Below are 18,596 nucleotides of genomic sequence, written 5' to 3' on the forward strand. Positions count from 1 at the left end.
CAGAAAGCAAGTTTGTGTGCTACAAAGTGACAAATTCACTGGATGAGGAAGATATACTTGGATATACTTGCACAGTGATATACTTGGATTTTTCAAAGGTCTTTGATAGATTGCAACATAACAAGCTAGTAACTAAACTGGAATGGATATGACTGGATAAGAAACTTGTGAGATGGATAGGTGACTGGCTGTCAGATAGATGTCAGTGGGTTATGTATGGGGAAGTGGTATCCCACAATGAGGAAAGTCATTAGCAGTGCACCACATGGGTCTGTTCTGGGTCCATTATTGTTTAACTTGTATATTAATGATATTGGGACTGGATTAAGTGGAATTATGCAACAGTTTTGCACATATTTTGCACAATTATGCACATATACAAAGTTGGGGAAGAACTCTGAGGAGTAGAACACATGTTGTAACCTTATAGACAAGAGGATCTGAATAGATTATGTGATTGAGTAAGTAAGTGGAGTGAAGTTAACAATTCAGTGTTAAAGTGTAAGGTATTGAAATTTGGTAAGAAAGAATGGGATACAGGTTATACAATTAATAGGGAAATTTTGAAGAAGATGGAGGAAGTTAGTGATCTGGGAGCAGTGGTAGATGAAGACATGAAGTTTAGGGTCACACTGCTAAGATTGTGAGAACATCACAACAGATCATGGAAATGGTCAGAACGTTGACTGCAAAGAAGTTAAGACCTTCAGAATGCATATGAATTACTTTATGCAGATCTGGTTACCTGATTTTCAAGGGAATGAGGATGCCTTACAGAGGGTCCAGAGAAGATTTGCCAAAAGACACTGATAGGTCTTTGGAATGTGGGATATGAAAACAGATTGAGGGGATGTAGTTTGCAGAGCCCTGTGAATAGAATGAGAGGGAATATAATTGAGGCATATAAGTTGGTAAGAAGTTGTTACTAGATTAATATGACTGAGATTTTTTATAGATAAGATGGAGACAAGTGTAGAATATTCAGCCATCGCTTCAAGCTATACGTATAAGGAAGGTGTGAGCAAGGTAGTGAGGAGCAGGTTCTTTGCATAGAAAATGGTTGGTAAGTGAAATGCATTGCCTTAGAGTATAGTGAGTGCAAAAGCTGTGAATCAGTTTAAGGCACAGTTTAATTATTTTTATCTGTGAAACAAAAAAAAAATCAGCTAACGCCTATGTTGTTCCCGTATAGGGAGTAGGCGGAGCTGTTTACCCTATCTAACTTTTGGAGACTGAGTGGGCAGTTCAATCTCCACTGGTAACCAATCAGAGAGATAGCTAGCCCAGGGCTATCATTGATTCATTGGCCCACAGTGAAGAAGGCGGCAAGCTAGTGCCGCCATCTCGTGGTCTCTAACCCTAACACAATATTTTTAATGTCTGAAAATAGTGTGGGTTCTACAGTCGATTTTCTTGAGTTTACACAACGAAAAACCCGAGTTTCTGGGAGAAAAAACCTGCTAGCCCGTGCCAGAGATCGACTAACTCGGGAACCGGCTGAAAAAAGGCTTAGAAAAATTTCCTCTAGTTGTCGACTAGATTTGAACCACCAAATCCTTTCTTCGTGCAGTCAAGCACTGTAGACTGCAAATGCCACTTCTACTGAGCTTCTACAGGGCTCTTATCTGTGAAACAGATAAAGATAATTAAAGTGTGAACTTCTTGTGAAGAATCCTTTGACTCCGTGAAGGTCTGATGTTAATAATAATAATTGTAGTATTGGTTTGCTTCTGTGACGATCATGAATATCAGTTCATGATTATTTTAAAAATCCATAATATTATGAAAAAAATTGATACTAATTTTCCCAAGCTACTAAATCTGTTTCAAATCCAGTGCATTAATGCACAAGATCTGAGAAATCAATGTAAAAATTCATTTTCAAAAATTTCAGTTTTATTTATTTTAAAAGATAGAAAACTTCTACCTATCCTTTCAATGATCTGACCATTGCTTCAATTCTCCTGATCCAAACCGAATACAGAAATTATCCTCATCAGAATGAAGATCTTCATTCCTCATTCCACCCAGAATCCCTAGCTGCCATCCAAGCCTTGGTTCTTCAAAAAAATGTCAATGCAATACAAGAAAAAATTCAGCATATCATGAGTGGCTCAAAACCAAAACTCTTGTAGCTCACAACAGCTGTAAAAGAACCATCAACAAATCTAAATCAGATTTTGAAAGGGCCACATGCTGCAAACTCATCTCTTGTCCAAATGGTACTTAAGCCTTCTGGTCCCTTGAAAGGTCTTGCATCCTTTTGTGTGTGATCAGATATTAAAAAACAAAAACTGCACAGAAACTATGCTCCATTGGAAACCTACTCATGAAAGGGTTAAAAGATCTAAGATCAAATTATAAATCAGTTAATGCTAATAAACTCTTGTTATTAGTTTTCCAGTTAAATTTAAGAAGACTTGTCACAGATAAAAATCAACAGATCAAAAACTGATCTCAGAGATCTCATCTTTATATGATACTGCAAATTATATAAAAAATGCAGTGACTAATCAACCTTAAGTTTTTAAGAGGCATGTAAAACTGCAAGGGCGTGATGTTGATGGTGCGTGGGAAGTGGTCAAGGAGCATTTGCAGGAGGTTATGGCTGACTGTATACCTAGAGTCCGAATAATAAATCAAGTAGGGGTTAAATGGATGAATAACACCATTAAGCTTGAGTTGCAAAAAAAGAAACAACTGTGGAGAGAATTTACGGAGAAAGGTGACCTGCAGGCCAGAAGGGTAACGAGTGTGGTAAGAAAAGCAAAAGCAGATTATGAAAGGAAATTAGCCATGCAAGCTAAAGAGAATCCCAAACAGTTCTTTCAGTATGCTGAAAGTAAAAGAAAAACTGTACATGGCAGAATGATTTTAAGGAATGCCGATGGTAGAGAGGTCACTGAATCAGTCAATATAGTGGAATTACTGAGTGAGCACTTTGCAAGAGTATATCATCCAGGTGGTGACATTGAAGGAATGAAGGAACCATTAGTTTATACAGGAATTGTGGTGAATGAAGTGGAGGTGAATAGTCTATTACAGAACTTTAATGTGAATACATCTGTGCGATTGGATGGTATACCAGCACGGGTCTTACGTGAAGTGGCTAAAGAATTGTCAGTGCCCTCGACTATATTGTTTAATCTGAGTCTCGGGTCTGGTTTAGTCCCGAAGGGGTGGAAAGAGGGGAAAATAGTTCCACTGCATAAAGGAGGATCCAAGACTACTGTTGCAAATTACAGACCGATCAGCATATCAGGAGTCATTGTCAACGTCTTGGAGAAAGTAGTCAAGGGAAAAATACAGGAATGGATTGATGAAAATGAGATACTGTGTGGGGGGATAGCATGGTTTTGTGAAGGGTAGATCATGCCTCAGTAACTTGCTCAGGTTTTATAACACAGTGACGTCTGAACTGGATAAGGGTAATGGGTTTACAGTGATACTGCTGGACCTGGCTAAGCCATTTGACAGTGGAATTCTAATCCGTAAACTGCAACATATGGGAATGGATATAGGGTTGGTGAGATGGATAGGAGGATGGTTGATGGAGAGATATCAGAGAATAGTTTACTCAGGAGTAGAGTCCAAAAGACTGCCTGTGACTAGTGGTATGCTACAGGGTTCTGTTCTTGGACCACTGCTGTTTAATTTGTTCATTAACAATATAGGGAAGGACCTGAGAGGAACGGTTCATTTGTTCGCTGATGATGCAAAGTTGGGTAGGGCAATAGTGAATGCAGATGTCAAAATTTTGCAGGATGGTTTGGATAGATTGGAGGTCTGGGCTAAGGAGAACGGATGTCAATTTAATGTGGCAAAATGTACTCCATATGGAACTGGAGTACGGTTCCATATGGAATTGTACTCCAGGAGATTGATGAGGCCAAGAACTTGGGAGTGTTGGTGGATAGGGAATTGAAGTTTAGGGGGCCACATTGCAAAATTGCTGATTTAGCCACATTGCAAAAGTGGCTAAATCAGCTCATCAAATAACTTGGATGCTGAAGAATACTTTGAAGAGCAGAGACAAGCAAGTTATTGTTCCTCTGTATTGAGTCTTGATAAGACCTCCATCTCGACTACTGTGCCAAGATTTGGTCACCTAGGTATCTTCTTGATGGGGAGGAGGTGGAGAGGATCCAGATGCGAGTGACCAAGATGATAGCGGGTCTATGGAATGAACTTTATGAGAACAGGTTGAAGATTTGTGGATTGCAAAAATTGGTTGATAGGTGGAAAAGGGGAGATATGATTGAGACATTCAAATTGCTGAAGGGCTTCTATAGGATTAATTCAGAGGATATTTTTGAGAACAGGCCTGGTGGTGGGAGGACTAGGGAACATCCATAGAAGCTGGGAAAGAGTGTGGTTAGTAAGGTGTTAGAGCTAGGTTTTTACTTTTAGAGTGGTGAATGAGTGGAATAAGCTGCCAGAGTCTGTTGTGGGTGCTATGACAGTGAATGAATTCAAGGCAAAGCATGATAGATACTGTGTGAATGTCGAATAGTTGTGATGGACATGATGTTTAGTGCCTCCCTCGACGAGTCTATGGACTCCTTGGAGTTGCCCATAATAATAGTAATAATAATGATAATTAAGTTTACTAGTAAATCAAAAAATTTTTTAAATGTTGTAAAAAGTTAACTTTTTCACACTGTTGTTTCATTCACAAAAAAAAAAAAAGGAAAGAAACTGAAAAAAGAAAGAGAAAAAAAATGTTTAATGCCACCATTACCATTGCTATCTATATTTATACAAATTATATTAAAGTAATTCAACAGTATTGTTAAAATTCAGTAGCATTTGCAATAAGATATATTTAAAACAAAATATTTTTAATACTCTAGGTCTGACATTGCTACTTCCATATCTCTTAACTACCAGGTCTAAGTGGAGTGACTGTAAGTTAAGAATTTTTTCAATTGCACAGACTGAAGAACAGATTGGTGAAGAGCAAGCAAAGTGTGTACTGCAGTGGAATTAAGTTGTTTTCATATTTATTCTTAAATTTATGTGTATATTAATATAAACTCAATGTTTATATAAACATTGGGTTATCTGGGTATTGCACAACTTAAAGACAAACTGTGTTCAAGAGTTTACATCTTTGTATTTCATTAGTGCATTTCATTTGACTGGCCTGACAACTGTTTCAAACTGATGAATTCTCATACAGACTAAGCAGAAACCTGGACTGCCTCAGTTGCTTATGTTTTCAAGCAACTTTCAAACAAGAGCTACAGCAGTCATTTGCAGCCTCCATAGCTCAGTCAGTATAGACAAAACCCTTTGGTCAGAAAGACCTAGGTTTGATTCCCGTCCATGATGTGAGGAACCTTTATCTGGTCTCTTTCAACGAAAGATGAGTTAGCTGGTTCTCGTACAGAGGTAGGGGAATTTTTCACACGGAAACTCATGTTTTTCATTCACCAGGACAGGCAAATAAGGGCCATGAACATACACGGATTACATTCAGGAATACTTAAGACGGTCCCTACAGCCATAGGTCTGATTCATCAGCTATGCCAGTCCCGAGCCCAGATAAAAATAGGGGGAATTGAGATGGTGCCGTTCCTTCGCATTAAAGAGTTTCACGGCCGATGTATCATCATACAAAATAAATATAAAAGCAGTCAGTTTTTTTGTTTCATTGTAATTCTCTTCCAGAAGGTTATGTGGTGTGCAGCATTCATTCTGCAAGACTTGCAGATTCAACTACCATCTATGGGAGTTTTTTGTATGGTTCTGTGAAAATCACCAGGTCAAAATGATTGTAAAGTCAGTGAAATTTCAATCAAAAGCACTAATTAACAAACATATATGACTCCTACTCAGAGTTCATGATTTTTAAGTAGTGCATCCAAGGAAGTTTTGAAATTTTATAAGCTCTTGATACTTTTTTAAAGTTGCAATGTGAAAGAATTGTCTATACGTTTTCTGAAACTTATGCTTTAATTAATGCTGTTGACTATCTTATAACTTAACATCCATCTTATAACTTAACAAATCCAGTTATCCAACACTAAAAAAATTCCTAAATGCCTTCCGACAAACTCTATCCAATATTTGAGCTTCCATAGGTCAGTCGGTATAGACAAAGCCCTTTGGTCGGAAAGACCTGGGTTCGATTCCCATCTACAACATGAGGAATAGACCATTATTGTTGAAAGAGACCATTATCTGGTCTCTTTCGATGAAAGGTGAGTTAGCCGGTCTCATACAGAGATGGGGGGGGGGGAGTTCACCCAGAAACTCGGGTTTTTTCGTCCCCCAGAACAGGCAAACTGGTCCCATGAACACACATACAGATTACAATCCGAAATATTTAAGACCCAGCTGCAGGCCTGATTCATCAGCTATGCCAGTTCCAAGCCTGGATAAAATTAGGGGGGGAGGAGATTGAGATGGTTCCGTACCTCCTCGTAAAAGGGGCTCATGGCTGTTGTATCATCATATGAAATAAATAAAGAAATATCCTATATTGCTGTCACAGTGCTTGGAATAATGTCACATCATTCTTGGCTCTGATATGATTATACTACAGTATAATCTTCTTGTGCTCTTTTTTAATGTTTTCTGGTTTGTCATTTATGTTTTACAAAACAGATATGAATTAATTAATATGGGTTAATTAGAAAAGCACAATTTTCTGGGACATTATTTTTTAAAACATTGTTGTAGTAATAGTAATGTAACCAGCCAAGTGATCAAGAACCCAACCTTTATTATATTGATGTTTATATATTAAAATAGGTTTCACCATCTGCTGTCTAATCAAGATCACATTTACCCATATTTATCTTTCAGAAATATAATAGACAATGGGGTAGTTTATCTTTCCTGAAGATACTACCTTCATTTGTTTTCACTGAAGATACTATGTTAATTTATTTTTTCCTCCAATATGTATACGTGTTAAATACACTCCATATGGTTAGTGAATGAAGGTAGCAATAACAGAATACACCAGTATATATATATTTATATAAACGTGTAATAAATTTAGTTTAATCCTTTATCCAAGTGTGAGCAAACAAAGTTTGCGCCTGAAAGTATCTTCAGGACTGAGGTAAGGTGGCACAACACCAGGCAACTCCTTGCAAAGGTGGAACAAGCTAACATCACTCCTATCTCAGTATCTCCCATAATGCAAAACACATCTCCTTGTGGATATGTCTAATGCTATGCATTAAGGGAAGGGCCACTACCCAGACTAGTTTCGACCTTTATTGAGGTGTCTTCAGTGGGAGCCAGGCCCAAGTGGAGATACCAGGCAGAAGCATTAACAACGTCATCTCTACCTATGGCCCTTCCCTTAATGCATAACATTAGACATATCCATAAGAGATGTGTTTTGCATTATGGGAGATACTGAGATAGGAGTGATGTTAGCTTGTTCCACCTTTGCAACGAGTTGTCCAGTGTTGTACCACCTTATCCCAGTCCTGAAGATACTTTCAGGTGCAAACTTTGTTTGCTCACACTTGGATAAAGGATTAAACTGAATTTATTATAGTCTAACCAAGTGAAAAATAAACTTTCAACATCTTTCTCTAAATCCAGAGTAATTTATTAAAAAGGTGGCACACCATTTGGCAATTCCTATAGGTAGAGATGACCTTGCTAATGCTTCTGCCTGGTATCTCCACTTGGGCCTGGCTCCCACTGAAGAGACCTCAATAAAGGGCGAAACTAGTCTGGGTAGTGGCCTTTCCCCTTAATGCATAACATTAGACATATCCGCATGATGTGTTTTGCATTATGGGAGATACTGAGATAGGAGTGATGTTAGCTTGCTCCACCTTTGCAACGAGCTTGCTCCACCTTACCCCAGTCCTGAAGATACTTTCAGGTGCAAACTTTGTTTGCTCACACTTGGATAAAGGATTAAACTAAATTTATTATAGTCTAACCAAGTGAAAAATAAACTTTCAACATTATATAAACGTGAATAGTTTCATCTTTATTTCAAAGGACTTGTTCAGGTACAGATAATTACATAAAAAGTTGTGTTTAGAAAACAGTACATAAATATAATATTATACATATTTTCAGTTGTTCATGTTTACATACTCTTCTTCTTGTGAAATAATTGAATCATTGCTATGTATATGCCACAGTCAGAAAGATTAAACTTGGATTTATTTTGGATGACTGAAAATTAATTTAAGTACCTCTGTAGTGTAGTTGGAACACACACACACACACAAATTAATAGACAAAAATACTGTGTAGATGAGTGAATCATGTAGTGTAATAATAATATTAATATTATTATTAATTATTATTAAGACCCCGTGGACTCAAAGACTCATCTAGGAGGGCCTTCGTCATACACACAGCTCATCATACTGTGCCTTAAACACATTCAAATTCTCTGCCAACACCATGCTCTCAGGCAGTGCATTCCAATTATTTACAACTCTCCATGAAAAAAACCTACTTCTCACTCCCTTGTCCCATCCTCCTTATACAGCTTCCAGTTTTTGTTCTCCCACCATTTTAAAAATAAAAACCTAATGTGGAATGTCCTGCAAGGAGCTGTCAGACTATGGAAGTGTCATGTGATAATAATAATAATTACCATAATCTTGTAAATTTTGAGATTTTTTTTCCTTTCTGGTTCATAGTTTATTTATTTCGTGTCCAAACACAAGTGGTACAGTAGTAAGTAACTGGTACAACATTATTTACAACAAATTTGGATAGATTACAAATGAGAACAGCTTAAATTTGATATGTGAATTATACAGGGAATAATAAGTAAAATATGAAAAAAGAAGCTATGCATAAGTTATATACAATAAATATGGTCAGATGTTCCTCCAGTATCTTGCGCAATCAATTGCTCTTTCTGTGCAGGATATAAGGTCTTCTTTTGTGCAAGGTGATTGAAGAAAGGGACAAGAAAGAAGGTGTTTCATGGACTGGGTTGTCCCACACTCACAGTTATCTGGTCCAGTGAGGTAGCCCCATTTGATGAGGTTTTATTTGCAGTGTCCTGTTGTTCGAAGTCTGTTGAGGCTTTTCCAAGTATTCCAGTCCAAGTGGGTACCACATGGAAGATGTTCGGCTGTTGGAATACCAGTATTATTCTCAGGGTATAGCGTAAGCCATTGTTGAACTCCAGAGGGTTTGTAGGTGGTTCAACAGTTGCTAGACATCTATGTCGGGATCTTAGTATTTGGGGCACTGTGGTCTGGCCGAATAGTGGGTGGCATTCATCATTCATTTGTCTGCTTCTTTCGTCAGTTGAGAATGCAGATCTTTGAATTGAAGGGGGGGGGGTGCAATACCAGCCAAAGTTTACAGGTCTTTTAGTGGTGTTGGTTTCAGGCATCCTGTAATTAAGTGGCAGCTTTCATTCAATGCTGGGTCCAGTTTTTCAGCATGGCAGGATATGGACCATACCGGGCAGGCATATTCAGCAGCAGAATAGCAAAGGGCCAAGGCAGAAGATCTCAGTGTGCTAGGGTCTGCACTCCATTTGGAGGAGGTAAGCTTTCTTAGTATGTTGTTTCTTGCATTCACTTTTGCTTTCGTTTTTTCTATGTGTGCTTTATATGAAAGGGTGTAATCGAGAGTCACACCGAGGTAGATTGTGTTCCAGGAATGTTCTAAATCAGAGCCTTCCTAAGAAATCTGTAGCTTCCTGTTGGCTTCCTTATTGTTAAGGTGGAAAAGGCCAATCTGGATTTTCAAGGGGTTTGGTTTTAATTGATTGCTGCTATAATATGTGGTTAGACTATTTAAGGCAAGTGATAGAGTAGTTTCAATGGACTTGAAATTTTTTTGATTGAGTAGCCATGGCAAGGTCATCAGCATAGATAAATAGTTCCTGGAAAGATGGGGAGATGTAAGATGTAATAGTGATGTAAGATTTCTGAATCATTCCAGAATATTTTGCATTTCTTGGCTTAATCATTTTGTCTTGGAGTTTCTGATATGCTGTTCAATATGGTGTTCAGTAGCTAGTTTGGTCTGTCTCTCAGTTCACAGTCGTTCATATTAACCTTACGATAGATGCACACATACATAATTCATAGTTCTGTTTGCAAATTTTATTTTTATGATTGAAAAGTTTGCATTAAGACAGTATCTGAAAACTCTGGTGATGTCATATGAGAACTTTTTTTATCATGATATGTAGTGCATCTCTCTCTCTGATAAATTTAGTCTCATACTTAAAATACATATGGTTTTAACCATATTTGTTAAAATAGTGATATTTATGTACAGGTATTCATGTAGATAAAATTACAAAAGTAGCCAAAATATCTCATAAGATTACCTGAATACTGAAGAGCACACTGACCACCAGCAATAGAGATTTTATTATTCCTCTTTATAGGAATTTTAATAATGCTAGAACTGAACCCACTGTGCATAGATCTGGCCACCTGGATTCCTTTGGGATGAGGAGGTGGTGAAGAGGATCTGAAGGCAAAGAAACAAGTTGTGACAAGTCTATGGAATGCTTCCCATGAGGATAAACTGAAGGTGGTTACAAAGGCTAGTTGATAGATGGAAAAAAAGAGGATATATGAAAGAAACATATAAGTTATTAAAGGGGTTTTATAGAATTGACAGAGAAGTTTTTTTTTGTTCATCTAGCTTCTGGTATAGATACTACATGTTTATTAATGAGAATTAGTTTTATTAAAATAACAATGAAACCTGACAAGTTTTGCAAGTCATTGGATTTACATCATCAGGAGTGTATGTATTAATTGATGAAAAACCTAGAAAGAATAATTACATGATAGATTTTTTATCAACTTCAAAAGTCTAGTATACATATAACAGAGAGAGAAAAATGGATTAAACAATGTGCATGCGATTGAACACAGCTAGTTATTGCTGTGTTCAATAACTGCCTACAGAATGTAACAGCAATCACTAGTGTGGAAGTGGTTTTTCATAGCATGGTGGGAGATGGGGAGGAACAAGAGATCATTCCTGGAGGCTGTAAGCAAGAGAGTGAGAAGCAGGTTTTTTGCATGGAGAGTAGATGATTGGAATGCATTGCCTGAGTGTGTCATGATTGTAGAGGATATAATTATATTTAAGGCACATATAATGAGCTGTGTGTGTGTGTGTGTGTGTGTGTAACAGAGGGCCTCTCATGATGAGTCTTTAACGCCGTGGAGGTCTGATGATAATAATAATAATAATAATAATAATAATATCCATATGATATCCTAGTTTCATACCTCATTCCGTCAAATGCCTTTGAAAAATCTAGCAGCAACCATCATAAAACCATTCCCTTTATCCATCTCAAGTCACTGTGTTATAAACTATCTCAACTGTTAACTGTTATAAAAGAAAAGTAAATAAATTGCTAACATGTGACCTGTTAGCAAAGCCTTCACAAAGCCATGTTGTTCCCCATGAAGTATTATATTCTTATCCAGGCATTCCTGAATTTTATCTTTGACCAACTTTTCCAATGATTTACACTCACTTCTGAGATATATGTGCTGGTCTATAATTCGTTATCTCTATCTTGGAGCCTTCCTTATGCAACAAAGTATCTCTCCTAAGTAAATGATATACTCTGACTCATAGCCAGAGACTGCCATTTAACTTTATATACTTGTAATATGTGTGCTGTAATATCCCATCTATGACCAAATTTGCATTGAAATTCTGCAATATCTTATGTACTTAGGATATTTGCAGAATACTGTCTTGATGTACTTCCAATTCATCAGCCGCTATTACCATATCTTCACCCAGATGATACATCTTTGTAAAATGGTCATTTAATAACTCAACTATTTCTTTTGCTTCTTTCACCTTCCTACCAATAGCAATCATTAAGATTATTCCTTCCATAGTTATTCTTTAGCTCACCTCACAGAAAAGAACTTCAGGATTTCCTTTGGCCTACCTAGCTAAATCATAATCTTATTTTGTCTTTCTTACCATTCTCAATGTGCCTTTCATTGCTCGTGAGCCTGCTGTCCATGAATTTTTTTTTGCAGCTCCTACTTATCCTTACCTTATAATAAATCTGGCAAGAGGATAACTCTTACCAGATTTATCCTCTTGACTTTGGGTATACAGTCTGATATTGCTTCCTTCATATTATAAACATTTCTCTTAACCCTGTATAAGGGACTAATTAGGCCTCGTTTGAATTTCTGTGCACAGATCTAGTCACCTGGCTATATTAGCGATAAGGAAACATTGGAGAAAGTGTAGAGGCAAATAACTAAGACTGTCTCATGACTATGGCATATTCAGTATAAGGCCAGATTAAGGGAATGTGATCTTTAGAGCTTGACAAATAGGAGGGATGATATGATCAAGATGTATAAGTTGGTGAGAGGAACCCATCAAACAGATATACAGGGGAATTATTGCATATGATAATGGGTAATGCGAGAACAAGAGGCCATCCCTGGAAACTGTACAAAGTCATATGAGTAAGGAAGTGAAAAGGAGATTTTTTTTCTTGGCAGGTGGTTAATAAGTGGCATGCCTTTCCAGAGTGGCTGGTGAGTGCTCCAACATTGAATGTCTTCGAAGCAAGGTATGATAGTTATCATGGTCTGTGAGTGTTCAATCTCCCACAATGAGTCTTTGGATCCCATGGAGGCTTAGTAATACTAATGCTATTTCCCATGCACTGCTAACATCTTATTTTATTATTATTATTTGACACCTCCAGGGAGTCCAAAGACTCATCAAGGGAAGGCACCTGCTCTACACTCAATCCACCGCACTAACCGCAACTACACTAACGCCATCTATCACCGACCACCAGTAGTATTTCCACAAACAATTCACAAACATCCATGCCCACGGCAGGATTTGAACCCGCAGTCGTTTGGCTGGAGAGCAGATACGCTAACCACTCAGCCAACCAAGCTGGCAATCTTTCCACTGCAGATTCTTATACCATGGCACTGCTTTGAGCTTCCCCTTAAGCTTGTCATGATCATCTGCATTATAGTTCCACATAACTTTTTTCCATGATTCTATGATGGATTCATGTTCTCAGTCTTGGTTTCCTCTATGCTGCAGATCACAAAGATGGCAACTTTGTGTGTCCCAAGCCAATTTCCTCATTTCCCTCCTATGACTTTAATATAGGATCCTCTCAACTCCTATATGGTTTGCCATGTTTTATTTATTTATTTATTTATTTTTATGTGTCTGGAACACCAGTCTGTTATTCTTGAAGTTCATCTGTTGTCTTTCATAGGTGCTGTATATCCTGCCCACTTTTTTTTGTTGTTGTTGTTGTTGTGAAGTAAGGATGTTGTTATATGCTATTTTTGTTATGGACAGATCCTCTGATACTGTCACTAGATCTGGCACTCTGAAAGCCCCTATTTTCACATACTGTTTCAATTAATTCATCTCGTTGACCTGCACTCATCATGTGAATTTGTCAATGCATGTCATTCATATCTTCCCTAGCATCCCTTCCCCTAACTATAGGCCAAGATGTGGTTGCATGAACAGAGACTAGAGGTTGTAAGACTGCCTATTCAGAAAAATCTGATCCTGTATAGAGATTTGGGTTATCAAGAGTAAGGAGAAAGTGAACTGAAGTGAAGTGAAGTGAATCAAGGTGTTTCTTATAAGAAATAAGATAAAATGATTCGTTTAGTAGCATTGGGGTTCATGACTTTATCTTTGTTCCACTGAAGAATAGCAAGTTAATTAGAATTAAAGTCATTGGACATGAAAGATATTGAAGCTTCTAATGATTGTGCATGACAAGGTTTATCAAATAAAGATATGCTGTCATCAGAAGAGCTATGGATGTAATTTTTAGGTTAGTGACAGAATATAATTTACATACAGGAAGATGAGAGCAAATGAAAGTAGAGCTCTGGATTAGTTCAGCATTAGTGGGGAAATTTGAACAAGGGAAGTCATCAATCGTGACATGCAGCAAATGACCAGAAAAGGAGCTGAGTATTGGATGCAAGTTTTCTTGCATCCAATAACCCTTAGAAAGGAACAAGAAGGTTCAGCTGCCATTTTATACAAGAAGTGAGTTTTCTGCATATGGCATTTTCAAAATCTGATTTGAGTTTGTTTATGGATTTTTTTTTTTTTTTTTGCAGATTTTGCAATGCAGAATAAGTCAAGTATAAAGCCAGAGTTTTGGCTTCATGCATTTGTCATTATCATCACCACCAAATTCCTGATATGTACATTCATGGGGTTGTGTAGGATATTTTTATAGTACTACACAAAAAAGTTCCACTATTACTAACTTCTGATCAATATAATTTTCTTCCAAATTAATCTGTTATCTGTCAAAGACACCAACATTATCAGATCTTATATTTCTGTCTTTTTATTGTATCCTATATACGCACTTTTTATTTATCAGTCAACCTACAGCTTTGTCTTATTCTGAGTCTTTTTCCTGCCAACCTGGAAAAGAACATGTTTTACTAATCTTTCCTCTACCATTCTGTTTAAGTGACCATACACCTCAGATAAGATCTGATAACACATTCTGAATGCTAACAATGGCAAGTTCTGTCCTAATATTCTCATTTCTAATACAATAATAATAATAATAATAATATTATTATTATTATTATTATTATTCGTGACGCCTCCAAGGAGTCCGAAGACTCATCGCGGGAGGAACTCCTACAACTGTCTCAACCACTACACCGAACCTCTACTACGAATCATCTCCATCAACACCATCTACCGCCCACCTCCACCACTACTACAGCTAGTATTTTTTGTCTGTAAATTGCGTGTGTTCTGAAGGGCCGATTTGTCTGTATGCGGGATGAAAAACCCGAGTTTCCAGGAGGAAAAAACCCTGCTACCTCTGTATGAGATCAGTTGATCTCATACAGAGGTAGCAGGGTTTTCGATTGAAATTGTCCAGATAAAGATTCCTCCCGTCGTGACGAGAATCGAACTTAGGCCTATTCCAATTGAAGGGCGCAATGTACCGTTTCTTCCAATTGCACTACGGTATATGCCATAGATTTTTAGCGCCATTGCTGTTTAAATTGTTTATTAATGATATTGGTGAAGATTTGGATGGAGATATTCAGCTGTTTGCAGATGATGCAAAGTTGGGACGAACCATGAAGAGTAGAGAAGATGTTGTGGCCTTACAAGAAGACTTGAATGAATTGAGTAATTGGGCATGGGAATGTGAGTTCAATGTTGCAAAATGTAAGGTTTTAAAATTTGGAAAACAAAAATGGGATGCAGAATTTATGCTTGGTGAGGATATATTGTCGGAGGTGGAGGAAATAAGAGATCTGTGGGTGATAGTGGATAAGGATCTGAAATTTAGGGGACATATAGCCAAAATTGTGAAGACAACACAAAGGCTTCTGGGAATGATGCGGAGGACACTGACTTGTAGAAGTAGGGAGATTCTTGTTCCATTGTATAAGGCTTTGATGATATGGATTATATATCCACACATGGGCTATTGTGCGCAGATTTGGTCACCAGAAGGATGAAGAGATGTTGGAGAGGGTCCAGAGGCGACCGACTAAGGTAGTTTCTAGCCTCTGGAATATCGAGTATGAGGAAAGATTGAGAAGATACAACTTGCAGAGTCTGGTGGACAGGAGGGGAGATATGATAGAGACCTACAAGTTATTAAGGTTGTTATAGGTTGTTGTTAGAAGCCAAAAGTCGCAGAACGATCTTCAAGCCTGAATGCTGAAACTTCTTGCCTGAACTTTTAAGTACTGGGGAGATTGTAGTCCATGATCCGCCAATATTCCAATGAAGCGCCCCCTGAAACAAGACTCTCTGGAAGGAAACCTAAGGCCTGAGATGAAAGAAAAACCATAGAGACTTTGATGCAGGACTTTTGGAAGGTGTCGTGACAAAGAACCTTTGTAAGTGTACAATCTTTTTGTAATCTAAGAGATATTTCTTATCAGTTCATAGATGGAACTGATAAGAAATAGTAATAAGAAATATCTATAAGAGAGTCCCCTGATTTGTTGTTAACTGGAATATAAATTGTAAGATAACTTGCCATAGCTAGTTAATCTCTTTATGAGTAAATTAGTCTCGGCAATTTGATTTTTAGCAGAGAAGTAACAGAGTAATTATATTGTATAATCATTTAATATTGAAAGGGGAATTTCTCTCTAACTATCCTTATACTTTTGGTATAATTTCTTTATACCAAAAGTATAAGGTTAGATAGAGAGAAAGTAACCTCCCTATCACTTATTTAATGTACTTTGTTTTTATTGTAAATAAAAGGTGTTTTAATTATATGTCAATAGATTGCCGCCTGATTGTTTATTTTACAATGCACTGTTTCTAAATGAAAGTGAACTTAAGAGCAGGAAACCAAGTAAGATAGCGAAGCGTATAGTTAAGTGCAAAATAGACCATGACTGTTTATGTCAAGTTTTACTGAAGGAATTTGTATTAGAGAAAGAGAGAGAGAAATCAACCGGCCATATTACTAAGTTTTATGCCAATTAAAAGATACTGGTGGCTCAGTCTTATCAAATAAATTTTCTAGTAGACATAGGCATAAAACTCGTAGTGCAAAAGGTAGATAAACTAAGTATGCAAACAGTAGCTTATAAATAAAAAGAAATAGCATCACAGTATACAATATGTCATCAAATCCTTTTTTTTGTTTTAATCACACATCAAAATTTTCTTAGCAGTTTCTGAAGTATACTTGCATAAATCTTATCAGGAACACTCAGCAGGGAAATATCTCTGTAATTCTCACATTCAGTTTTATTTCCCTTTTTATAAATAGGTATCATGAGAGTTCTATGACAGTCATCTGGAATTCTACCCTCTGACCAGGCACTCTGAATTATGCAGTGCAGCCACTACAAAATTGATATAATGTCCTATTCACACCACATAACTGTAACATTTTGAAGAGCTTTCCTCTTGGTACCTTGCCATGTGCCTTTTCCAGATCAATGAACTTAAATACAAATTTTTGTTATATTCCCAAGATTTCCCAAATTCAAAAGACAACACGGTCTTTGCTGCCATTGTTCTACCATGCATTGCCATCATACCGACAAATGGTATTTTAAAAAAATTGCATTTGAATGTTATCCTTCAGAAGACAAAGCACGAAATTGAAAAATTCTAGAAGCAGCAAGAGCTTAGCAGGACTGACAAAAGAAAGAAGCAGGCAGTATGAAGTAATAATAAAGATTGAGAGAACAACAAAAAAAAAAGTTAAGGAGAAAATTATTTGTGGAGACTCAGTGATCAGGCAAATATGAAAGTGTGACAAAATCATGCTTTACTGGTGCAAAAATTCATGATATTAATTATGCCATCTGGATGCAAAAAGATAATTCAAAGGAAATGATTGTCTTGGTTGGCACAAATGATTTTAGAGGCAAGAAGTATTTCATAAGGAAGCATGTAAGAGAGTTGTTAGAAGTGACAAATGAAGAGCGAGAAAGGTGAAAATTGTAAATCTCCTACTACATTATGATAGAGACAAACTAAGGAAGAGGGAGTTGCTAGCTAACGAGTCTATACATAGGCTGTGCAGAAAGAATGACATAGGATTTGTAGATCTGTGGTCTGTATTTGGCAGAAAGAAGGATTTGTACAATGCTGATGGACTGCATCTAAATATTTTTGGTGTTAGTTGTTTAGGGAGAGCTTTGTTCACTGAGCATGGTGAAGTGCAAATTCAGAAAAACTTAAGCAATTAGAGTGGAAGCAGAGTGTTTTTTTGGGAAGGCACTCGTGAAGCGAATGAGTATGAGATTGAATAGGGTAGTCAATTCAGGAAGTAAAGGTGGGGGGGGGCCTAAAGGGATGCTGCAGTTTCTACATACTAATGCCAGAAGTATTAGGAACAAGAGGGAGTAGTTTTTGGCATTGGTTAGTACAACCTTGCCAAAAGTTATAGGCATTAGTGAGACTTGGCTAAAAGAAGATTATGTAGTTACAGGGATAGAATATGAAGAGTTTACTATTTTCAGGGAAGATAGAGAAGATATGATGGATGGGAGGTGTACTGCTGATGACAGCAGATGAATTGCAGCCAAAAAGGAGTAGGAGATAGGTGGGAGGGTGGCAGTTCGTTTGAGGCAGTCTGTTATGAGATCAAGACCAGTAAGACAAAATATAAAATTGGTTGTTGCTATATGTTGCCAGAGTGATTATTATGGGGGGACTTCACCTATGGAGATGTAGACTGGAAAGAAGAAAGATCACATAGCAGGAAGGAAATGAAATTTACAAACCTACTGAGAGATAATTACTTGAGGCAGCACATAATGTGGGGGGGGGGCTTGGGGGGGTTGAGAGTATCAGACCTATTAGAAGAGCTATCCATAACCAAGGTGACAACATTTCCTCCAACTGATGAAAGTGACAATGCAATCTTGACTTGAGAGATTGTAAAACATGAGGAATATTATTATTATTATTATTATTATGTGACATCTCCAAGGAGTCCAAATACTCATCGAGGGAGGACACCTACTCAACTCTCCATCTCCACCACTCAATCCACCAACTACAGTGAACTGTATCATCTGTACCAATGCCATCTACTGCCCACCAATATTCTGACAAGAAGGGGGTATATGTGGAGTTACAAGGCAGGTGAT

General features: G+C 37.4%; 1 protein-coding gene across 1 annotated transcript in view; it reads left to right on the forward strand.

Moving 5' to 3' along the window:
- LOC150099699 (solute carrier family 12 member 2-like) overlaps positions 1–18,596 on the forward strand; it is a 497,862-nt gene that overhangs the window by 415,273 nt on the left and 63,993 nt on the right. The window contains exon 19 of the mRNA XM_090403480.1: positions 4,854–4,968. Within this exon, the coding sequence (XP_090259606.1) occupies positions 4,854–4,968 (115 nt within the window). The remainder of the gene's footprint in view (positions 1–4,853; positions 4,969–18,596) is intronic.

The sequence above is a fragment of the Typopeltis vanoorti genome, chromosome 14 (genome assembly GCF_054136105.1).
Source record: "Typopeltis vanoorti isolate ZY-2024b chromosome 14, IOZ_Tvanoo_1.0, whole genome shotgun sequence".
Classification (NCBI taxonomy): domain Eukaryota; kingdom Metazoa; phylum Arthropoda; class Arachnida; order Uropygi; family Thelyphonidae; genus Typopeltis; species Typopeltis vanoorti.